The sequence below is a fragment of the Chinchilla lanigera genome, unplaced genomic scaffold, assembly GCF_000276665.1.
Source record: "Chinchilla lanigera isolate Chin_1 unplaced genomic scaffold, ChiLan1.0 scaffold00022, whole genome shotgun sequence".
NCBI lineage: Eukaryota > Metazoa > Chordata > Mammalia > Rodentia > Chinchillidae > Chinchilla > Chinchilla lanigera.
The window spans coordinates 17,106,656-17,132,697 of NW_004955423.1; the positions used below are offsets into that span (position 1 = coordinate 17,106,656).

Consider the following 26,042-nt stretch of genomic DNA (forward strand, 5'->3'; position numbering starts at 1 on the left):
TCCTGAGTTTGATTCCAGGTACCAAAAAAATAAATAAAAATACAATGAATGCTGTGGGAAGGCAGGCTTGTAAAATATATTGAAATGTCTCCTCATTCACTTTATTCATCAGATCCATCACCACATGACTTGTGGCTCTTACTCAAAGTCAGAATGATGAAAGGGTTTTCAATCAATTCAGGACGAGGCAGCCACAACAGTGCAACTAAAGACATGTATGCAAGAAGATTTCACAAACTCCTTCATGAAGTGGCAAGAATGGTGAGCTAAGTGTGTTTGAAGCTAAGGGGAAAACTGAGGAGGATTAGTGGTAATGTGTCTTCTACTGTTATAAATTTTTAAAATTTACACATTAATTGTATCTTTCAATCACACTTTGTGTTCAGAAGCTTCTGGCTGGGGTTTCACTTCTGGGGTGGCTCTAATCTATAAATACCAAGAGTGATTTAAGTGAAATCTGATCATGCCTTTCTCTTGCTAAATTTCCTCAATATCTCCCCACAGATTGCTGGATAAAGTTTAGTCCCCCCCAGTTAAGTGCTGAAGGCCTTTCATGATACAATTCCTATTGGTTTCTACAGTGATTCTGCCACTTCTGGGAGAACAGAAGCTAGTCAGGCTCTCTTTGCTCAAAAATGCAAAAGAACTACAAAACGTGGGACTGTTTGTTGTTCCTTGAGCAAATGAGACCTTATACCATAGTCTTACATCTGCCTGGAAAGTTCTTTCCTTTATCTTCCCCTTCAACCCATAACATATTATATACATTATCTCAGTCCTTATAACAATTCTATTGTCAGAGCTGGGGATTTAGCTCAGCGGCACAGCGTCTGCCTGGCAAGTGCAAGGTCGTGAGTTCAATTCCCGGTACCGGAAAAAAAACAAAAAAAAACAACAAAACAATTCTATTATCATCTTAATTCACAGAGAAGAAAACTAAAGCTTAATGAAGTTAAGTAATTTGCTTAAGATTACACAGTTAGCAAATGGACAATGTAGATTTACCTCCAAAGTCTACACTGTTAACTTCAATGCCCTTCAAATCCCATTGTTTGTTTAGCCCCAAGACCTTATGAGATATGATACACTTTAAGGTGTTTCAGAGGTTTAAAAAGGACAGTGACAAGAGAAATAGAATAATTATCTACAAATATTTGAAGGACTACTACTACTACTATCAGAAAGAAAGACTAGGTTATTCTGTGATACACAGAAGAAAATAATAATACTAATAAGTACAAGTTATGAAAAGTCAGATTTCAATCCAGTATCATGAATGTGTTAACAATCAGAGATCTCCACACATTGAACACCCTGTGTTTTAAAAAACAGAGCTCCTTATAGCTCCTCAGAAGCATTATGTCATATGTGAGCCAGATAGTTCTAATAATGGAAAGAAAAGTAGCTAAGATGTCCTCTTAATTCTAACAAAATTCTAAATTCATTAAGATACTTAATCTTCACTCATTCATTCACTGATTTCTGATTTCTTGCCCAGAAGTGAGAAGAATTTGCTCTGTATTGCCAATATTATTGCTGTGTTTCCTTATAATTCGTAACATTAGACCAAGGTTGCTCACCCATAACTCTACTAACACTTTGGGCTCAATAATCTTTCTTATATACTGGTGAATGGGGAAAGGGAGAGAGAAGGAAGCCGTCTTGTCACTGAAGGATGTTAGCAGCATCCTTGGACTTATCTCCCTAGTTGTAACCACCAAAAGTGTTTCTAGACCCTGCCAAGTTTCTAGGGCTGAAGGGTAAGAAACTCTAACCACCCCTGGTTAACAACCACTACATTAGGGCCAAGAATCTCATTTCTGACTCAAACTGCACTGAAGGAAACCCAGTTGACAGATAGGAGTTCAGTTATGCTTCAACATCAAGAACTGTGTGACAGTGCTGGGCCAACGGCAGCCACCTCAATGTGTGTAGGCAGATACTGCATATACATGTTAATATCCCAACTGTTACCTGTACTCCTCAAGTTAAGAGAAGTCTCTCTGCCTAAAATTATAATTTTGGGAAAATCTCACAAGGGTTATTAAAGGCAATGGTTTATCTCACTCATTTCATTCTTTTTCACAACAAAGTTCATTTTTAAACCTGAAATAATTACATGATTGAATAAAATAATAACTGATATAACATTAATAATTACAGTAAAGAAGTTTCTAATTCCGTAATATTTCAAAATGAATGTCATACTATTAAAACTTGGAAATGCAATCCAAATTGAATGGAGCTTTAGAAATATCACTAGTAAAAGATATGGTCTACATAATAGATACATTATTGTACTTTTAAATAAGAGAATCTACTTCAAACTTTTCTTAGGTAACTAAAGTTCAAAACTGACTTAGGTAACTAAATTTAAATACTTAGCACAAAGTATTTGAAAATTGAACAGAATTGATAACTATAAAGTAAAATCAGAACTTACCAATCTGGGCCATAATTTGACAAAGAGCAATCTGCTTTAAATATGTGGATTTCCCACTCATATTTGGCCCAGTTATGATCAAAAAGTTACTGCCTTCGGTTATATAGGTATTGTTGGCAACTGGTTTTTCCACAGATATTTTTTCAAGAATGGGATGCCATCCCTGTTTTATAGCTAAAGTATCAGTAAACTCTGGTCGAACTGAAGAAAAACAGAAGATGAGTTTTAAAGATTAATATTTTTATACCTGAAGATTTTGTGGTATGTATATACTGTACATGCATTAGTGATTTTATCAGGGTCAATTTGGGGCAATAATATTAATGTATTATTTAATCCCAAATACCTCAATCCCCTTAAATTATAATGGATACATTCTAATCATTTTTACAGTATTCACTTTAGAGAAATTGAATTTAGCTCCTTGACACTATCTTGGGATTCAAAACAGCTCATAAAAATTTCAGGTTTGTATAGATTAAAAAGACCAAAGTAGGGGTTGGGGATTTAGCTCAGCAGCAAAGCGCCTGCCTGGCAAGCGCAAGGTTGTGAGTTCGGTTCCCAGTACTGGAGAAAAGCCAAAAAAAAAAAAAAAAAAAAAAGACCAGAGTAATGGTGAATGTTATTTTTAAATTTTACTACAGAACTGACAATTTGCTTACCCTAACTTAAACATTATTTTAAATGTGGCATGCTTTGCTTTTAAAATAGGGCTTAAATATAGGGCAAAACCAAATATAAATATAATTTTCTGTCCTACTTCCTGGGGAAAGTTTGTGTAAAATGAAATTTCAGAGTACAGAGAAAATCAAATGCAAAAGATTTGCTAATTTATAGCAACAAATAATGATCAGGTCTTTTGGGACACCATTTGAGGTAGAGAGAAAAGGAAGAAGGTAGAAAGAAAAGTGAAAACTAAAATGCTACACAACTCTAAATCAAATTCATGGATAAACTTGAAAACATTCAATATAAAAGTAAAGCTGTTTGAAAAAATATCAAGAGTCTTTCAAATATTCACTATGTTTTGGAAGTTAAGTATGATACCTTTCAAATTAAAATGGAATAATTAAATCTCTTAATAGTTAAGAAAACTACTACTAGACTAGCTGATCCCCAAGGTAAGGTTTTTACTCCCAAAGAGATATAAAAGATTTAGAAATTTCAGTCTATGAAATGTCAGAGGGAAAAGTTAACATTTCCATAAGAAATCAGGAAATGTGAAAAAATCCTTGTAAGATACATCTTATAAAAATAAATTAACATAATAATTTGGAAATGATACTTCTGATTTTAATTAGAGATTTTAGTGTATTTACTGTTATTAAGGCTACAATTATTCAAGCATAATCACATATTAGGACTGTCAATTTGCATGTTAAAATATAGTTATTAATGACAAGTTGGATAAGAAATTTCAAGGGCCTAACTTGATTAAAGTACTCTTCAATATTAAAAAATTACTTAAATTTGTATTCTAGGCCTCTGGGTAGACTTAGAATACAGAAGTAAATGACATATTCCTGATTTTAGTATGCACGTATCTAAAGAGTTAGTAAGTGAAAATTCTGACTATCGACATATATCTCTCTACAGTGGTACCTCAGTTGTCGAACTTAATTCATTCCAAATTTGTGTTTGAACACCAAAAAGTTCAAGAACTGAGCATATTTTTCCTATAAGAAATAAGGAATCCAAATGATTCATTCTGAGGCCCAAAAATTACACAAGCAATATATTGGTGGTGGCAAACCTATGGCACACGCACCATGTTATTGTGTTTTCCTTTTAAGACAAAGTATGTTCATGTAGAGCTTTTTATATACACATACACTAAAACCTTGTATTCAGGTTTAGTTGCAGCATTTGTACTTTGTGATAAATAAGTGGGTTTGAGGTTGCAGTTTGGCACTTGGTCTCTGAAACGTTTACCATCTCTGCACTATATGTTGCCTGGTGATGTCAGCATTTAGACTGAAGAGTCACGTCTTTGTGTCAATGTCAAGATGCAACGCATGACTCACTCTTGGCTCATACAGGTAGGTATGCATGTATGTAGGTATGTATGTATGCACTCGGTCTTTTGTGACTGGATTTCAGTATGTAGCCCAGGCTGGCTTCAAACTTGCAGCAATCTTCCTGCCTTAGCCTCCCAAGTGCTAGGATTACAGGCATACACCACCCACCACACCTGGCAACGTACAGATTTTTTCAAGTCGGATTTTCAGTTGGACTGTTCAGCGAAGTTATGAACACCAAATGGATTTCTTATAACTTTGCTGTAGGAGTAGTGGAAAGTTGGAGCATGGAGCTGTTCAGCAACTGAGATATCACTTAGGATTTCTCACACTGTTCCTTCGAGTATTCAGATGTGAACTTTATATATTTAGATCAGGGCCATTTTCACCAAGAGGACAGCTTTGCAGTCCTATCTGAAAAACCCTTAAAATTTCTTGCAATTTTTTTTCTTTTTCATTTGTCAATTTCTAAGTGAGTAACTTTTTGAATGTTGAAAGAAATTTTAAGGATAGGGCTGGGGATTTAGCTCAGCGGCACAGTGCCTGCCTGGCAAGCATGAGGTCGTGAGTTTGGTTCCCGGTACCGGGAAAAAAAAAAAAAAATTTTAAGGGTATTTTACTCTATTTTATGTATTTTAGGCCATATGCAAAAGACAACATTTCAAGTTAAGTACGTAAAACATTCATAAGTATTCCATAAGATTTTGGAATGGAATATACATTGCAGGATACAACATCCTTATTCTAAAGAAAGTACCTTACCATAGTCAGAGAGAGTGCAGGCGTGAGCAAATGACAGTAGCATATCCAGCATTGAAACAGTGTCAGAGAGTTTGTATAAGCAATGAACGTGTTCGTATATCTCACTAAGCAGTTTACACACGACCCTGAAAATACACGTTGGGTAAAACATGTAATGCTTTTAAAAAATAGTATCCAATATAATTACAAAATAATATTAAACTCTGCTTGAGGTAAAATAATATTCACGGTTAAACTGTATAATGCAAGTAAAGTCGACTGTTCAGTTGCCTTGTTTTAGAGAAACTGAAGTTCTTGTGCAGTGTCACAGCTACACAGTGACAAAGAATCCACCTTCTGGTGTATTAACACCATGTTCTTGAAATGACTGCTTTTATTAAATATTTAGAAAAATCCTTCATTAAGGATTTTGTTTTTGCAAATGTTAGCTTTAATACAAGTTCTCTATCTCTGTGTGCTTCTGTCTCCGTTTCTCACACACATACGCTATTTGAATAACAAGAATACTGCAATTTTTATGTGGCAAGGTTATACTGTGATATAATGTAAGCTTTTCCCTTACAAGGGTAAATATGTGTCTGAAACTTACCATATTATGTCTATGGTTTACACCTTGAAATTGTTTTGAAATCCCAAATGTTCTCTTTATCATCTGAGTTCATCAATTCTAAATATTCTAGTCTTCTAACTATATTGCTACGCCTTCATGAGCAGCAAAAGAACTGGCAGCTCTGTGATGCTGCTATAGTGATACCAGGGTATGAGAAGCTGAGGGCTTAAACACCACAGTTAAAAAGAGACTGCGTGAAGTCCAAGATACGTCAAGTTCTATCTACTTCATGGCAAAGTGCATATTAGAGAAGTATAACTTACAATGGTACTTATTTCTTCGCAATTAGATTTGTCCTGAAGCTTCTGTGAGGCTGATGTGTCCTTGTCACATAATAGACTTACTTCCCTAACATTCATAATTCTATAATTGTCTGTGATCAGACAAAGAGTCAACAAATAAAATTTATCTATGGTTCCTCACATTAAGCCAACTTAATTCAATATTCAAATATTTCAAATGTTCTTACATATAAGTCATGTGATAAATTTCTCTCAAAGACTCTTGGCATCTTTCATTCATTTTAATTAAATCTGTTGATGTAAAGCTGTAAGAATTTTTCACTTTAGAAATCTGTTAAAAAGTCAAAAAACAAACGTCACACATGCATATGAAATAAAACACAGATTTATACAATAGAAATGGATATTTGGGTTAATTAATTTTTGAGATATACTATCATAAAGAAAGTTCTAAATAATTTGTGAAATAAAGATAGGTGATAATCTCAAAGGATACAGCAGAATATTTTAACATATGCCAGCCAATATGAGTATTTTGACAATTTTTTTAAATATTGGTGCAGAAATCTGTAAACAACATAGCTTATATTAAACTTCGGGAAACAGGGAGTTTTGTTTTCCTCTAAGAAAGTTTCTACACCACTCTTAGCTGTTACATGGGTGGACTGGAGTAGAAGAGAAGCAATATGTACCACCTTCAGGAATTTGGCATATCAGGGACAAAGGGTTGGGGAAACACACAATTATAACCATAAAACCAGGAATAATAATTTCCTAATCACTCTAGAATAAACCTTGATAAATTCAGAAGGAAGCGGATCACTGGGTAGCACTGCATAATCTGTAGTCATCTGGATAAAAAATCCTCGAGCAGAGCTAAAGCTTGTCCTTAAAGGAAGATTATATTTTTCTGCAAGCTGTGATATCATTCCTAGTGACCAGAAAAAAACAAAATAAAACCAAAGAATTTTAATGAGAATATTACTCTTTCCATTTAAAGAGTCAAAGATTTTTTCTTATATTTTATACACAAATAGGAAGATATTGTTACTTTTTAAACTTTAAGTTTTAATGTCCAAAAGATGAAGTCAAGTATTCTTGAAAGCAAAACAAAAGTAAACATATTCCTACTGATAGGTATTCGTAAAGGAAGAGAAATAATAAAACTTTTAAAGTGTTATTTTAATACTGTATTGTATACATTTTTATGTTATTCTGTTTTTATAAAAGAAAACAGTCACATTAATTATTGGGATCATTAATTCACAATAAGAAAGTCCCTCTATAAAATTTATTTTATAATACAAAATATTTCTCCACATAGATAGTTTATCAAGTAAAATGCCTTTTTAGAAAACCCAAATATCTGTCAACTTCACACACATTCCAGCATTCTAGATTTCACCTCTAATTTTATGACCATTAATTTTGAACTTTATGTGAAAACAACTTAACATCATTACTCAAAACAGTTCCTTCAGATTTTTCTGCTTTTCTCAATGGTACCACCATTCTTGGGGCAGAAAAATCATTTAGCACTAATACATTTACCTTTACCATGGGCGTATCTACTTTATAACTAAATTCTGTCATTTTTTTCTTCCATCTTTGCATCCTTCTTGACTCACGTACATTGCTATTACCCTAAATAATGTTAAGGTTAAAATAGTTTAAATTGGTCTCCTTGTTGCCCTTTCACTCAAGTTTTTTAAACATATTTTTTAAAATAAATTTCACTCTAGAAGGCAAAAGCTTCTTGGTACCTCTTCTTGTCACTGGGGGAAAATCCACACTCCTAGCTTTCAAAGGCTAACTTCTGGATCCAAGTCTACATTTCTCATTATCTCTCATTAGTTCTGTGAGAGAATGTCTGATTTCATTCTACCAGATTTTCTCACTCATTGCTTGGTCTCTCTGTGCCTCTGTGCTTCAGCTGGATTTACTGCTAATGGTGGAGCTCCTCTCTTGGCTATTCCATCTAAAATCGTCCTATCTTCTACAGGAAGATACTCGACTTCCAGGTTCCTCTAATCTGCTACATTTTTCTTCATATAAGTTGTATCCATGTGGAATTATAATATCTGTGATTGAAATCTATCAATATTAATGTATGTATATGTACCACAGATATGTATGCATATATGCATGTGTTTGTTCTTTTATATTGTCTGCCTCCCTTACTGTAATATTAGCTTTGTGTTCCAGAGCAGAGGAACTCTGTCACGTTCAGTATGTATTCCCAGGGTTGAGATGTGTGTCTACATGTAGTGGGAGCTTAATAAATATTTATAAAAGTAAATGAGAAAGGGACCAAGAGATAGAGAAAGGGAGAGGGTGAGGTAGAGAAGATGACATAAAAAGAATTAAGATGTGCTATGCAGAGCCGAGCATGGTGGTGCATGCCTGTAATCCCAGCACTCGGGAGGCTGAGGCAGGAGGATCGCTGCAAGTTCGAGGCCAGCCTGGGCTATAAAGTGAGCTCAAGGCCAGCCTGAACTGCATAGGGAGACCCTGTCTCAAAAAAAAAAAAAAGATGTGCTATGTACATGTACCAATTCCCCACGATATATGTAATCATTATGTACTGCAAACATATACTAATAAAAATTTTTAAAATTTTAAATTATTGGATTGGCTAAAAAGTCACCTATTCCCGGTAAAACTGAGATCTCTCACTGCTGAAATCCTTCAGTATTGGTAGACTACATTTTTAATATAACTTATACACAAAGTTGGATGAAAGTATGTTTGGGGAAAAGAAGAGCAATCACAACACTTTCATTGTCTTTTTTTAAAAAAAGAAGAGTAAAAAGAAGAGGAAAGACTCCTTAAGTGCAATGTGTGTTTATGTAACCTATTTTGGAATTTAAAAATATGTATGACACGTGATTAACCAGAATCTCCTAAAAAAGTTCATTTTATTCATAAAAATCAGGAAAAAACCATACTGAAACAAATTACCTGCTATGTCATCCACAATCTCTGTATATGTCCTTCTAGCTATGTCAAGAAATTCATTTATATTAGATCTCACTGCATAACACTTCTGAGTCCTCATATTTAGGCATCCTTTCATGTATCTTGCATCATCATTAATTACTGTTTTAATCTTTTCAAGTATGATTCCAAACCTAACATTAAGATAAAAAATTACAGATTATAAGTCAAACAACTATTTAAATTTATAATATGAATCATGTTCTATGATTTGTGTTAATGATAGCAAACTTTTGTTGAAAGTTATTTTGAAATAATTAAGCACTAAATATTTAATTTACATATGCTACAGTTGTGACTATATCAGGTATAAATTAGTTCATCAGTCAGAACTAATCTAAAATAGTATGAACCCTCCAAGAGCAATTCTAAAATCTGCTAATGTATACAGATCTCCCAAGGTATAATACTGATTTTGTCTGTAAGTACAAAATATATCCCTAAATAACTATTATAAGAATTGCGGCTTTGTGCTCATAACTCAATAAACACAACATGTAGCCAGAGCTTCAGCAGGTGCAGAGAGCCAAAGAAGATAGCATATGGCCCTCGTCCTCCACAGAGGTAAGAGAGACCAAACGCATATTGTGAGACAGCACTGAAGGAATCTTACAGCTATGTGCAATACAATAACTATACAAACAATAAATCTGATAAACACGTATTCTCCTAAACCTTTCCTTTATTCTAATTTCTATTTTATTTGTAATTAACCTGGTTTTATTAACTTTAGTTTGTGATCTCGTTTAGCTATCAATCTTGAGTCAATAAAACAGTATCTTTTTAGTGAAGAACCAAGGTAACTTATTGCTCATAACTTAGCAATATTAAACTAGACTTAAATATTAGTTTTGAGGACAGGAACTTTATCATGTTCATTATGTATTCCTAGCACCCAAGACAGTATCTACAGGTAGTAGGAGCTCAATAAACATTTAAAAGAACTGTATATTTATTCAGTATTCTTACGTACTAATTTTGGTTACTTTAGGACTTTCCTGATTTATCAAAGGAGAGGAATATATTTCTACATTTTCAAGTCTTTCAATGGACAGTGACTGAAAAAGGAAATATTAAAATTGTCCATGGAGTTTGATTTTTCATGTTTTTCTCTTAGTGCAAATAATCAATGTATTGTTATTCTATTTACTGTACTAATAAGATAAATGTATAATTAGAAATTTAATGAATAGCTTAAAGAGTCTCCTAAGCTAAAACTCAGTAACTGTTCTATACAACACAACGGAAGCCTTTAAAATTAGGTACAATCAAAAAGAATAGTAATTTTATTAACACTGGAGTAACAGTGACCTCGTGTCTTCCAAGGAACCATAGTAAGCTCTTAATAAAGGTGTGGTACAGTTCTTCAAAGCAATCTGTTAAAGAATAAAACAAAAAATACTTATGAATAAAAAATTATGACATTATTCAAACTCAGCAATTTACATTTGTGTAATACCCTACTTTATAGTTTATAAAGTACTTCTTACTATATTTTCTCATTTTTGTGCATAGAAAAATATTTCAAGTATGAGGTGAGGACATATTGTATCTTTGTTTTCCAGATAAAGAGCATATAGTGCTACCTCCTTACTATTGGTTTCTATTTTTCTTGTCTCCTAATTGTTAATATCTAACTACATTCAGCAGTAGGTATTTAAATAGCTACTGTTATGTATTTATAATACATATAATTCCAAAATTTGGGACAGAAATATATTATGCTTTAAAAGTGCTTTGTATTTATAAATGCAGCAATTTCTCCATAGACAGCAAAGACAGGAATTGGAAACTATGAGTAGTCACTAATAAATAAACAGAAAAAGGCAAAACCATAGTTAAACCATAGTTAACCATAGTTTTTTTAAAAAAAGAAGGAGAAACCATAGTTAAGCCACAGTCAACATTTTCCTTGTGCTTCTAAATAGAAAAAATCATATGGACATTCTGACAGAAACTAGAAAGTTTACAGAAGCACAAAGAAAATAAATCACTCATAATACCACTATTCTTCCAAAAATAAACACCCTAAATATATTTTCTGTTTCTTTCTAAAATAAATTCATATCATTGTATGCTCCTCTTACACCAATTTACTATTATATCATAAGAAAAACTTCTTGTAGCAAATAACTCATAATATTCCACTATGTGAAAAGCCCATAGACTTGTGCCCTTGTACTGAAGATTTATTCTACTTTATAATTCCTCACTAATATAAATAATGTTGTAGTCACCATCATTGGACATAAATCTTAGTTAACATGTCTTTGTAATTTTTCCAGAAAGATTTCTAAACATAGTATTACAGGATCATAAGATATGTGTTGTCAATATTTCAGTGAATAGATAAAGTTTATATTCCTACTAGCTGTTTCAGAAATTATCTGTCTTACTGATCTCTCATTTCTTCAAAATGACAATATTATGAATGAAAGATGGAGAAAGTTTCCCAATTGGAAGAGTTTAAAGATATTAAATACAATGCATGGTTGTTGATCAGACTTTATATCAGAAAAAATGTAATAAAGAACATTACTGAGACAATTTTAAAAATTTGAATAGGACACATATACCATGTAATAGTCTTATGTCAATATGAAATATCTTAATTTTGATTATTATATTGTCATATAAGAGGATATCCTTGTGTACTATAGAAGATAGGTGGTGCGATCACAAATATGGTGAATGTATAAATCTACAAAAATGTATAACAGTAAAGGACACATTACCATTAATCTCCCTTAAAATATTCCCCTTCCTTTTGGACACACTTGTCTCATCATTCTCGCCACTTTTTTAAGCAGTTCTGGAAGTCTTTTTTTCATGAATCTATTTGCACTGTCATAACTGCTTTGATGTCCTAAATTCTGCCCAGACTGTTTACTTTTCATAGTCATTTTGACTTTAGCAAAAATCTAGAAGTTGCATGGTACCAGGTCTGGTGAATGAAGTGGATGAGGATACATGGTAGTATTTTCACAAGCCTGCCTTTCCATTGGATGGGCAGCAGCATTTCCAAAGTTTTGATCCCACCTTATAGAGACAATCATGAAAGAGGACTTCCAGAACTGTTTCAGGAAGTGTCAAGAACAATAGGGTGAGTGCATTTGAAGCAAGAGGGAATATTCCAAGAAGATTAATGACAACGTGTCCTCTACAGTAATACATTTTTTAAAAATTTAAACATTTACAATATTTTTCAATCATTCCTTGTACATACTTTAGTATTTGGGTACTAAACATAAGAATTAATGATAAATATAATAATGTGTGTATATGATATACACATAAAGAGAAAAATACAGAAATTGCACTATTCCTGCAACTTTCTCTAAGCTCAAATTATTTTCTACACAAAAAATGTTTAAATGTCTAACATATTTTGTATAATATATAGACATATAAGTTACCTTTAAAGGATCCACAAGTTCCAAGGTATGTTTTAGGTATATTAAATTTGTTATCTTTGATTCAGCTGCATTAACCTGTTAAGAAAATAATCCAAATGGGCATAATATAAATACTGAATTCAAAATGGGTTTTTCTCTTAAACCTCCCCTTGCACATTCTGTATACTTTTATCTATCAGCCTCCCCCAGATGCCAGCCTACAGAATGATTAGAAATTACTGACCTGCCATAACAGGCCTAGTTGACTATAAAAAGTTTACTATGATTATATAGCCCAATTTTTTTTTTATTTTAGAAATAAAAGGAGGAAAATACTAACAGACAGACATTTTACAAAATAGCAAAGGATCAGTACAGACATTACAGAGTTACAAACAGAGCGGTAGGGAATTAACAATGCTTGTTGTATTACATATTGATATCTTCAAAGTAGTTTCTCATGAAAACAGATATAGACATACAAAGCTGATCAACCAGCTTCATTAGCGGTTGATCAGGCCTCATTAACGGTTTCTTTCAGCAAGGAAATACAAGACAGTAGAGCAGCCATGTTGACTATCCTGCATATACATACATACACACTTTCTCCTTCTTTCCCTTCTCTTTTCCCACATCCCAGTTACCCTTTACCTTTGAGTGCTTTCCTATCAATTCACAATGTCTATCATATCTCCTAGTTTAAATTAACTCTTTCAGGTTTTACACTAGTGAAACAATGTGGTGCTTGCACATGTATGTTTGATTTATTTCACTTATGAGTATGGTCTCTCGTTGTGATCATTTACGTATAAAAGCCTCGAGTTTATCTTTCTTTACAGCTGAGTAATATTCCATTATATCAAAGTACCACAATTTTCTTATCCAATCCTCAGTGGATGGACATTTGGGTTGCTTCCACATTTTAGCAATATATAGCCCAATTTTGAAGAGCTATCACATTAAACATTGTTAGCCTCCAGAGGCATAATTTCATACTTTCTTACAATGCATCTCTGAAACTAACTAGATTAAGATAAATAAAATTCACTCAATATAAGACAGCCTATTTTCACTACTTCTGAAGAATAATCCAAAAAACAGCCAATATAGCCTTGAAGAACAAAGTGGAAGCAGTAATTCTACTGAAATCAACTTATAACAAAATTATAGTACTTAAGAAACTGTACTAGTGGCACAGGACAGACAGAGAGACCAATGAAATGAAACACTCTAGAAACAAGCCCACGTATATACAGGCGCTTGATTTATGATTGTAGCACAGCGGCAAAAGGACTTTTCCATAAAAGGTAACAGTACAATTATCAATCAGTATGAGAAAGAAAAAATGTGGCACTTTCCTCATGCTACACACAAAGTCAGTTCTAAATATGAAAAGTAAAACAGTAAAACACCTGGAATATAACAAAGAGGACTGTCTTCATGTTGTGTAACTTTTACAGATTTTTGTAATTGATGATTTGACATCCATTAATTGTACAGCCAAGCAAACAGCCAAAGTTGTTTCATCTTCCCTGCAACCTGGCTTTTTGGATGCATAGAAATCATATTACACATCCTACCTCAACATGGGTTTCACTTCCTGTTGAGACACTGAAAATCTCTATCTGACAGCTTCCTGGTACTGAAGAAATAAAGGCTCTCCCTATGCCTTCCCTTTGTTCCTTCTGCCTTCTGACTGACCCTAGTACTTCCCTATATGGGCCCTGCCTGATGTGCCCTCTCCTCTAGGGGCATGTAAATTATAAAAACCTTTCAGTGCCACAAGCTGCTCCATGTTCTCATTAGTCATCTGCATAAATCAAAATCAAGACACTGGCATAAGTAAAGATTTTTAAGTAGACCACAACAAGCCCTGGGGACACTCCTGTGGACAAAGTCCTCAGGCACAGTCTCAGCTTCCAACAAGAAATTTTCCTCGCACAAAAGTGAATTCCAGAGAAGTGGGTGGCACACCAATAGCACCTGCTCAACAATACTTAATCAAAAACTAATTACAAAGTAGGAGAAGATATTTGTAACATAAAACCAACAAAGGGCTCATATCTAAACCTCATTAAGAAAAAACTGCAAATTCAAACCACAGTGAAGCCAGGAGTGGTGCCACACATTGGTAATCCCAGAATGCTGAAAGGCAGAGGCAGGAGGAGTATAAGTTAAAACTCAGCCCGGGTAACTTAGTGAAACCTTGTCTCAAAATAAAAGTTTTAAAAAGGGAGTCTGGGGATGTAGTTCAATGTGAAGGTCTTGGGTTCAAGTACCATAACCCCCCAAAAAGAAAAAACACAATGGAAGATCACTATCTACTGAACACTACGGCTATAATTTTTAAAGAATTTATATCAGGTTTTACAGAAGATTAGTAGAAATTCTCATACAGCGCTGATAGGAGGGTAAATTGATACTATCATTTGGAAAAATACAGTAGTTTGCATAATCTACTAAAGTTGAAGATATACATAGCCTACTATCCATAAATTCCACTCCTAACTATATGCCTAATACATACATGTGCATAATTATGTTAAAAGCAAGTACTTTTTTTTTTTTACAGTACGGGAGATCAAACCTAGAGATCTGCACATGTTCCACAAACACTCTATCACTGACTTAGACTCCCAGTCCCACAAGATTTTTAACAGTATTACTTCAATTGTAAAACTGTCAATAATTCAAAGTCTAGCAACAGTAAAACAAAACATAATGAATATTCATACAGTGGAATATTATGCAGCAATGGAAATAAGCGAACCAAAGCTATATGCAGCAACATAATTAAATCTCATAAATATAATGTTGAGTAGAAGCCAGACCAAAAAATACATGCAGAAGGATTTCTTACACATGAAGTTTCTAAAAAACAGGTAAAACTATGTTATAAAGAAAAACAAAAAAGAGGTTATTAAAAAGAGGAAGGAAGAGAATAACAAATAAGGAGGAGCAAATGGAGAGTTCTAGAGGTACTTGTAGTATCGGTTTCCCTACCTCAGAGACTGTTAAATGATGGTCACTTAATGACAAATCAGTGAACACTATTCTTGTCTTGTGTCATTTTGTCTCTGCATTTATTCCACATTATATTTTAAAATTGTCATTAATACTTGTTTGCAGCATATAATTATTACATTCATTGTGGAGAATTAGTAAATGTACATAACACACCTCAGTTCTTTCCCCCCCTTCCCTCCCATGCCCCCTTTTTCTTGCCAGCATCACATTCATTTATTTATAAGTCTTTATAGAACTAACTGCCGTACATACAGATGAACAACCAGACTAATAGCATTACTTTTAAAAAGTCTAAAAATGATAAGGAGCAGAAAGGGAGGAAGAAAACAGGGAGAAGTAGTCCTCTGGAAAACAACGGAAAATATTTCAAGGAAAAGAGTTCGCCATCTGTGTTGAGTTTTGCTGCTTGGACAAGCATGACAAGCACTGCCATTAGCCCCGGATTTAGTCAGATGGAGCTCTTTGGTGGGCCTGACCTCACTGGTGTCAGTGTGGAGTGGTGGGCTGCAGATCCCCCCGGAACGGATTAAGAGAGAAAAATAGTCATTAGAGACATCCATTATTGAAGATCTTGCTGAGGAAATTTTCTGTAAAAAGAAACAAAAGTAGAAGAAAAGTAGAGAGAAAAATAAAACTGAGCAAATAATTTCTCCTTTAATTAAGGAACAATGGTATGTTTTATGCTGATAAGAACAAAACAAAAAAAAAAAGTTGAGCATTGACAGATGCAAGGTGAGGAAAATTCTGAAGTGCTGCCAAGAAAAAGAGGCAAGAAGACAAGAAACCTAGTGTGCAAAGTAAAAGGTTGGCCTTTGCCAGGATGACGGTCGGACAGTTTGCCCACGGTAATGAGAGACACACTGTGTACCAGTGAGTGAGATAAATGCAGTGGCTAGACCAAGTGGAAGTTGTCTCTGACTGCTTCACTTTCTCCAGTGAAGGAGGAAGCAATATCCTCAATAGCTACAATTAGGTTGAGGGAAGAAATTGGTATTAGAGTAACATCATCTCATGACGTAACCTCCCCAATCTCAGGGCCTTCATTAAATGAGCCTTATTTCTTACTCACACACAGTCCAAACTCAGTCAGAGGCTTGAGTTCCTTCTATCTGTGGTTTCACCGTTTCTCTGCTGGATCCCTTGCACCCAATAAGAGAGTGAAAGAGCAAGTCCTTCATGAGTAAGGACTCTTGTGCTGTCTATTGTTTCTCTTCATATTCCACTGATCAAAATATAGTCATCCTCTCTGGAAGAGAGCTTATGAAACATAGAAGAGAAGAAGAGAGAGCTAATAAGCTTAGCTGAACACATGGTAGCCACGGTTGGAGAGGTGTGCTGAAAGGTGAAGGAGACAGAAGATAGCTTGAAAGGGTTTCTGAGCTCATGGAAAAGCAAATAAACAAGAAAATACAGGGCAAATGGGCAGCCTTAAGGGCTCTCAATATATGAGTAAATGACAGTGAAGTTTAGGAAGACACAAGAAAGTTCTGAGTGTGAAAAAGATGAGTAATTTGGGAGTACTGGGCTTCATGGGATGACTCATGCAAAGAGGGATAGGATTAGAAGCTTCCTCCAATGCTTCAAAAGCAAATATTGGTTTAAGTAAATGTTAGTTCATACAAACATTAAAATTTAAGGTAATAGGGAAGACAGTCTTGAGATTAGCAAGAAATATTATGAGGCTCCAACTAACTCTTAATAAAAATAGCGAGTAAAACCTGACGCAGTGAGGGAGACACTGAGATTACAAACCTTGAAACACCAAGCAAAGGACTAAGCAAAGATGGGCACAGACCCCTGATCTCCGGAAACCCCGAAACCATAAGCATGGGCTGTTTTAAGCAGTTATGACTGTGGTTACTTGTTATACCGCAATAGAAAACCTGCAGAGTCTCTCTGGAATTTGTTCTTCAAAGCCAAGAAGGGACAGAGAGTCTCCACAGAGAACTGGAGACAATTTTCCACCAGTCTCTTGCATTTTCACACACCTTATGAGCACTGGCATTCATTACCTTTGTTTTAGACAATATTTCCAAGGATGAATAGCTGTGAAAGATACAGTGTCTCCTTCTACAGCAGGGAGCAGGTGTGCTTAAAACTCTTGGATGATAAAGATGGTGTCTCCTTCCAGAAAAGCAAGTGATCATATTTATTGCCCATTATAAAGCAAGTTCCCTAACCTCAATGATTCTCTCTTGTAACACAGAGTGTATAGAAGTCACTTGGCCCTCCTCACACAGCCCTATGGGAAATGGAGCTTAGGGATTAAGTGTGAGAAAATGCTGATTCTCTGATTACTGCTATTGTTGGGATACCGAAATCTTCCCTGTCTGACACAGGAATCTTGTGTCTTCTGGCAGCATCTATGAAACTGTGGTACCTTAAATTCTTAAGTTGCAAACAGAATAGAGTCTCAGGTCTCTTACAGTCTTTGATACTACTATGCTGTAATTAATTATTTTTTTACCTAAATCTCACACTGAATAAGTCCCTTTAAAAAATTATAAGGGTCAGAGACTTACTTCTTACTGTATCTCTAAAATTTATCACAATGCTTGGTAAAATAAATTGCTTGAATCTAGGTGTGGGTGGTACACACCTGCAATCCCAGCACTTGGGAGACTGAGGCAGGAGGATTGCTATGAGTTCAAGGTCAGCCTGAACTACACCGTGAGACCCTATCTCAAAAAATAAACAACAAAACAAGGAAAAATTGCTTGAGTGAAAAGAGCCATGCAATATACTGTATTGGGAAGTCTGAAATAATTTTTCAAGAAGTGAAATTTTCACTTCTTGAAAAATTATTCAAAATAAAACAAAGAACCTGGGTAAAAACCAGAAACAATAAGTTTAACATCAGAGTTTTCAAATGTTAGAGGAAATATTTTAGACATTTATAATGAAAAACAGATATTCTTAGTGCAGCACATTAAATTCTAAGGTTATAGATACTGCATGGGAAGAAAAGACATTTATTTGTATTAAGAAATTTAAGGTTTATTCTCAGTAAATATTTATGATCAGGAAAGATACATTTTATAAAAATCAATATCCTTAAGAAGAAAGTATAAGAACCTTTCTTAAGCAAAAAATTCCATACTAGAAGTTTTTAAAGAACATTTAGTTCACTCAGAAGTTTAAATTGATCATATAATTCGGCCAACAGAACTCTTAATTCATCCACCAGTTTTATAAAATTATTCAATTTAACCAGCATACGTCTGAACAAACTTAATAAATATTGTGTTTAATTAAGAGAGGTAGAAGGAAAAAGTCATTAAAATATATCTCCAGAGTTTAACGAGGTGAGAAAAGTACATGAAATACTGAAAGTCATGAATCAACCATGTATGAAGTTCAATATACTGATTAAATATTCTTAAAGTAAATTACATTTTAAAAGTGTAATAAAATGCTTCCACAAAGGACAGACATGCTGGTTAAGAAAAGATTTACAACTCTGACTGATCTTCTAAAAACTAAAGTTTGCTTTAGTTTAAAAGATGGGAAGTAACATTGAGCCTTATAAACCCCTTAAGGCTAGTAACAGATTGTGGTTTTTTTCCTGGACAAGAAAATAATATTTCAGACCCTTAGCTAATAAAATTCCTTACACCTAGACCAGAGAACTTTTCTGAAACCTGATGATCAAACTGATTACAGAACCCATCTAGCTAATCAGATATTTCTCAGAAAGCTAGTTGGGTAAACTGATATTTTAAAACTTGAATGAGAGATAATCAAGTGCCAAAACATTATTACTAATTCTTATAACTGGCACGGCAAAACTGTATAATACTGTATATTATATAAAATGACAATAAAAAGACTGCTCTCAGGTATGACAGTTAATTCTATCCACTGATAAAACAGAAACACAGCCTTTACTCACATACGCTTAGACTGAATTGTGTCCCCACACCCAAATGTATGATAAAGTTCTGACCACAGCACCTCAGAATGTGACATGATTTCCAAATAGGCTCATTGCAGAGGTAGGTAACTAGTGAGAATGATGTCATCCTGGAGCAGAGAGGTCCTAATCCAGCATTCTTGCTGTCACATACAAGACAGCCATGTGAACGCACAGACACAGGTGTCTGTGTTATGAGCCGAGTTATGCACATGCAAGCCAAGGAATGTCAGAGATCGCAAACAAATCACTCATACCTAGGCAAAGCCAAGAACTGGTTCCAGAGAGAGCATGGCCCTGAAACACCTTGACTTCTGACTGCTGCCCTCTAGAAATATGAGACAACACATGTGTGTGGTTTTGAGGCCCTCAGTTTGTTGTACAGATTTGTGTAACTAAGATACATACTAATTAAGTATCTATTTTCTGTTCTCATATAATGAATTGCACTTTTCTCTGTAAAACATGCCATTCACTGGTAAAAACTGTTCTTTAAAATATTATCATTTGAAAATACTGTTTAAAACAATAGAACCTGGCAAAGGGTCATAAAGGCTAATTGTAGTACTCTGTATATTTACATTCACATCTGATAAATAAACACTGTATATATTTAAAGGGAATGCAAATAGTCTGCAGGTTGTAAATTTTATTTAATCTTTATTTTTACTTTTTCTAAAATGCTGAAACCAAAAGGTCTTACATGTTTCCAGAGAGGGAAGGGGAAAAAAGAAAGTCCAATCAAATAATTCAGAAATCCCAGTGGCCTTGACTTGTCAGCAGAAACTCCAGACACTACAGGTGATGGAGAAATGCCTCCAAAATCCTGAAGAAAAATTACTTCCCACCTAAAATTCTGTCTAGGGGGCAAATATCACTTAACTATGATCAAGCAATAGGAACACTCAATGTTCTGAAAGAATTAATAGAGAATGTGTCCCACAAAAAGGTAAAAATAAACCATTTGGAGAAAGTGCACCACATGAGACACATGGAAGGGACAGAGCAAGAGGCTGAAGAGGGACCTGGGGTGGCAGTGGTGCGCCCGGAAAGAGCGGCAACCAGCACACAGTGGAACGGACTAGAAGACCGGGAAAGACCTCTCCAAGGGACTGAAACTGACTGGGCACCTAATGTGAATGAATATGTTGAGGGGATCTTCAGAATATACTGGAGGATATTCAGATAATTGGTTGCAATATCTATGCTTGAGTTAGTGAATATGAATAGTAGAACATACAGCTAGAAAAATAATACGCAATATAACAACCATTGGTGAATTCCTACCATCTTGTTTAGTGAAGTTCTGCACTGTTTCTAATGTTTTTTATTACTTTTTATTCTCTTTAATTGTTTGATCAATCTTGCATTCTTACACCTGGTAATCTAAGCAACTGTGTTGAAGATAACAATATGTAATATAACAATTATTGTAAATTTACTATCATTTTGTTTTGAAATTCTGTATCATTTTTATTGTTTTTGTTTTCGTTGTTATTTTCTTATTTTTTTCTTCAAAATTAAAAATACAGTTATTAATTCTGAGGGAAAAAACAAAATGTCATAAGCATTTATAGCATAGGAAACTATAATAATTTTGATCTAACTAAAATTATCATACCCATAATGAATGATAAAAAGTAGCAAAGTGTTATACTACAGAGAGAAGAGGGAGAAAAGACAGCTCAATATGTATCACTTGCATAGGGAGTTAATAGGAAATGTCATGAAGAAAGTGAAAATACAACTGACAGAATGAGAGAAAACAGTCCTATCTTGTGCATCCAATAAGTGATCTTTCACTGTATTTTTGTTCACACCTCATGTTGCCTACAAGAAACTCACTTCAAAGATACAAATATGATAAAAGCCAAAGAATGGCAAAATGTCTTAGGCTAATACTAATTAAAGACAGCTGGACTAGCTATATTAATAGTGGACATGTTACGGAAACCAGACCAAACACAGGAAGAAATGGCACTGAGAAGGTTTAGGAGGCAGTGTATTTGCACCTGTGACTGGGATTGTTTCCAAAGAGCCAGGCCCACTCAGCAGGGTTTTGGGATTTCTACAGGGAAGGTAAGCAGGGAGGTATAAAGGCAGATTTTGGTGCATTATGATTGGAGGGTTGGGTGACATCATGGGTTGCTAAGCGGGTTTAAATATCTCAAGTTACATTGTAAGGCCACAATTAAACAAGTATGAGTTACACAAAAGAAGTGTGCTGTTATATCTAAAGTTGCATTGCAAGGCCATCAGTTAAACAAAAGCAGTAAGACTGGAGTTTACACAAATGAAGGAGTGTTCTGTTATTGAGCCTGCTGAACATGTCTGCTTGGTCTTGGTCGGCATCCTTGGCAGGCTTTTATTTAAAATTTTTAATTTCCCCCTTCAGGCACAGTAGATTTTTAGAGCAAAGAACATGACTAGGGATAAAGAAGGTCATTTCATAATGATAAAGGTTAAAATTCATTAAGAGAATATAATGATCTTAAATGTTCATATTTAATGTTCATGTTCATCTTTAATGTTCATGTAAATGTTCAACTAATAAAGAGAATTTCAAAACACATTAGATAAAAACTGATAGAACTGCAAAGAAAAAATAGACAGATCCACAGTTATAGTTGTAGACTTCAACACACTTCTCTCAGTAACTAGTAAAACAAATAGACAAAAAACCTAATGTGTATTTAAGAAATTTAAACACCATCAATTAATTTGAACTAACTGACAACATGAGTTATGGAACATTCCAGTCAACATCAGCAAAATACATTCTTTTCAAATTCAAATGGAACATTCATGAAGATAGACCCTATTCTGGGCAATAAAACAGTTTCAATAAAGGAAAATGGTCTGTATTAAATAATTCTTATTCTCTGTCCACTAAAGAAGTAAATTAGACATCAATGACAGAAAGGTAGTGGACAGTCCCCACACATTAGAAATAAACAATAAACCTCTAAATGACCCATACATCAAAGTTTTTTTTAACTTTTTTGAATGAGAAAGAAAACAAAATATCCATATTGTAGAACACAGCAAATGTATTATTCATGAGGAAATTTGCAGTACTAAATATATTAGCAAATAAAAAGATCTCAAACCAATGACTCCACTTCTACCTTAGAAGCTTGAATAAAAGTAAAAGCTAAGCACAGAGTAAAGAGAATAATGGAAATAAAATTGATAAAACCAAAATCAATGAAACAGCACAAAAAAGGGTAGAGAAATCACTGAGATCAAAAGCTAGCTCTTCAAGAAGAGCAATACAATTAAAACCCCTAGCCAGATGAATCAGAAGAGAGCATATTCAAGTTACCAATATCAAGAATGATGTAGTACATCCCGGTACCGGAGAAAAACCAAAAAAAAAAAAAAAAAAAAGAATGATGTAGTACATCACTAAAAACTTTACAGATCTAAAAGGTAGAATGCAGAGGATGTTATGAGCAATTTTATGCCAGTAAGTTTGAAAAATTGAGTGGAATGATAAATTCTCTGGAACACACAACTTACAAAGAAACAACCTGAAAAGCACCATACCTAATTAAAAGTTACTTTTTAGTTATAAACCTTCCTACCAAAAAATTACAAGCTCTAATAACTTCATTTGTGAATTTTATCAACAGGTTAAGGAACACATATTGGATCTACATAAACCCTACCAGATAACTGAAGAGGAGGGAATACATCCAAACTCAGTTCATACGGTCAGCTAATTTTGTTCCACACATCAGTTAATTCAGGTTATCTCCCACTTGCATACATTGATTTATAAAGTGTTTTAACCTCTGTGCTGTGCCACTCCAAACCTAACATATTTTCACTTACTTATGTTTTATTAAAATGAACCTTCAGAGTATTTTCTTTACAACATGGGAAGGGTCCCCAATATAAATTAAGCCTTGGTAGATTTACACAAGAAATAAAATTTTAAAGGAAATTTTATCAACATCCAAAACTCTTTCCTTCACCATATGAGCAAATATATATATGTATTTCATTAAAGCAAATATTCTTCAGGTCACCTTAGGAGGAAGAATGAAACTGTTATTTCCTTTGTCTTTAAACATAACTTGTAGTTGAACATCACTGAGCAATTATATTGCTTCATTCTTAAAGGTTAAGCATATTTGAAGGCTAATGAAATGCCACATGATGATCACGTTTAAGAATATGCTCTCTGACCAGGTATGGTGGTGCACACCTGTAATCCCAGCACTCAGGAGACCGAGGCAGGAAGACTGCCAAGATTTTGAGACCAGCCTGAGCTACAGTGAGCTCAAGGCCATCCTGAACTACATAGAGAGATCCTGTCTCAAAAACAAAAACAAAAATTATATATATTCCTTGTATCTAACTTTTTTTTTGGTGGTGGTGGGCCTCCACCACCAAAGGAATGCAGGACCTCCATACAAATATAAATCCCTATCCCTTTTTATTTTTTATTTTGAGGCATGGTCTCACTAAGTTGCTAAGCTACCCAGGCTGGTCTTGAACTTTTGATCTTCTTACTTGACTACACAGAATGCTGTGATTACAAGTATGTGTCACCGTATCTCGCTGGGTCTGACAAAACTTTTACTTAGTAAGTTATTAGGTAAATGTTATTGCACTCTAAGTTTTTTCAAAATTATATATAACTCCTTAAATATATGATCAATGAAAATAGACCAATTTCCCAACTATCTAACAAGCTTTTTATTGTACCATAATATATAGGATAATAATGAAGTACTCTTCTCAGACAGTTTGATATTTTCCCTTTATTACATTAAATTATATCACATAAGTATAATAGTAACATAATGTATATGTAAGCATACCGTGTCTTGCTTTGGAATTTGGACTAAAACAGAAAGAAGCTGTTCTGTATCAAGGAATTTTGATATAACTGAAACAGACAAAATGTGAACATTAAACTTTATGATACAATTGAAATTACGGATTGTATATTACCTTGAATAATAAAACAGAAAAGTTCTACCTGCAGGTATTACTTATAATGATCTTTCTTTATCTTACATGTAATAGGAATTGAACTGAGAAAAATCTACTCAGGTTGTATGTAAATATCTTCTAGACTTTTATGTACTACTTCAGTTAGACTACCAGAATTCAAGGTGCAGTCAGCAGAGTGGAGCTGTGCAGGAGAGACAGAGCTGCTAACCAGTGACCAGCTTCCTAGTAACTAGCAGTGCATATAAACTATCCTTCCACTTTCAGATTTAAGGCGATAAGTGCACCATCATGCCAGTGAACAGACAGCTGCAACCCAAAGACAATTTTTATACTTCATGTTATGAGTTAAACTATGTCTCCCAAAAAGAAATGTTTAAGTTCTAAGTGTTTAAATTGCACCTGTGAATGTAATTTCATTGGAATGTGGGGTTTTGCAAATATAATCAAGTTCAAATGAGGTCACAGGGTGTGTCTTAATGCAGTATGGCCAGTTTCCTTTTAAGAAGGTAATATGAAGACATAAGTACGAGGAGAACACCCTGTGACAGCCACAGTGGCCAAAACTGTGTGCTGGAGCCGCATGAGAGTGCACAGACTGCCAGCCACCCACAGAAGTTAGGGGGAGGCAAAGGGTTTCCCCTAACAAGCTCCCAAGGGATGATGGCCCCACCAACACCTTGCTTTCAGCTTCCAGCTTTCAGAATTGTGAGACAAAAAATTTGTTTTCATCCACAGAATATGCAGTACTTTTTACAAAAGGCCTAATAAACTAATAAACCCCACCGGTTGATAATTATCTTGATAGTAATTACCAGATAATTACCAGATAGTCTGGACAAAGCATCCCTTGTTTGAGTATTAACATTGAGAAAAAGAATTGTCAAATGTCTATTAAAATAACCCATGGAAAAAAGAATAGGATCCAGGAAACGAAAATATAAAACATACCTCTAAATTATTTACTACAGGATTCAGGGGAACATTTCAGAAAGGAGCTTTCAAGTAAAATTATATACTTTTATTACCTGCCTTTTAGAAACTTACAAGACGTGACTCACCTAAACCAACTGCATTTTTTAATAATCTGCATTTACAAAATTAAGTAATATTCATTTACCTGACTGAAGGCCAAAAAAGAGTTCTTCTTCTTGAAGTAATTCTTGAACACAATCTAATCTCATGTTAATGGTTTCAATATCAACTAGAGGCTCTAATATATTAGAACGAAGTCTTCTACTCCCTCCAGGAGTCTTAGTATAATTTAGAACACCAAAGAGAGTGTGATTATTCCTTTGAAAACACAAGTGGAAGAATTTCATTAAGTATACAAGAAAGTCCAAGACAACTGCATTTTAACTTTGTAATTAAATAATGCTATAACTACATTAGTAATTCTCAAACCTTACTTTGTATGCAAATTACAAGGGGATTTTAACTAAGTAGGTCTGGGATAACACCTGAGCATCTACATTTTGAACACTCCCTGGTGTCAGTCTAGGAAGCATCATGACTGACAACAATCAAGAGCATCTCCTTGCACTTAGTGACTTTTTCCCATATATGCTATAATATTCATATTAACAAAGTTTTCTAGTTCATAACATTTGACCAATAATAGCAAAATGTCAATAATATATCCTTAAAGGCAAGAGGTCTTCGACATTGAT

General features: G+C 34.3%; 1 protein-coding gene across 1 annotated transcript in view; it reads right to left on the bottom strand.

Moving 5' to 3' along the window:
* The window catches only part of Msh4 (mutS homolog 4), a 61,338-nt gene that overhangs the window by 13,083 nt on the left and 22,213 nt on the right, over window positions 1–26,042 (bottom strand). Inside the window, exons 7-15 of the mRNA XM_005385226.2 lie at window positions 25,493–25,665; window positions 24,240–24,307; window positions 12,489–12,563; window positions 10,384–10,448; window positions 9,037–9,206; window positions 6,870–7,006; window positions 6,303–6,406; window positions 5,224–5,348; window positions 2,444–2,644 (exon numbers count right to left, since the gene is read on the bottom strand). Of these exons, the coding sequence (XP_005385283.1) occupies window positions 2,444–2,644; window positions 5,224–5,348; window positions 6,303–6,406; window positions 6,870–7,006; window positions 9,037–9,206; window positions 10,384–10,448; window positions 12,489–12,563; window positions 24,240–24,307; window positions 25,493–25,665 (1,118 nt within the window). The remainder of the gene's footprint in view (window positions 1–2,443; window positions 2,645–5,223; window positions 5,349–6,302; window positions 6,407–6,869; window positions 7,007–9,036; window positions 9,207–10,383; window positions 10,449–12,488; window positions 12,564–24,239; window positions 24,308–25,492; window positions 25,666–26,042) is intronic.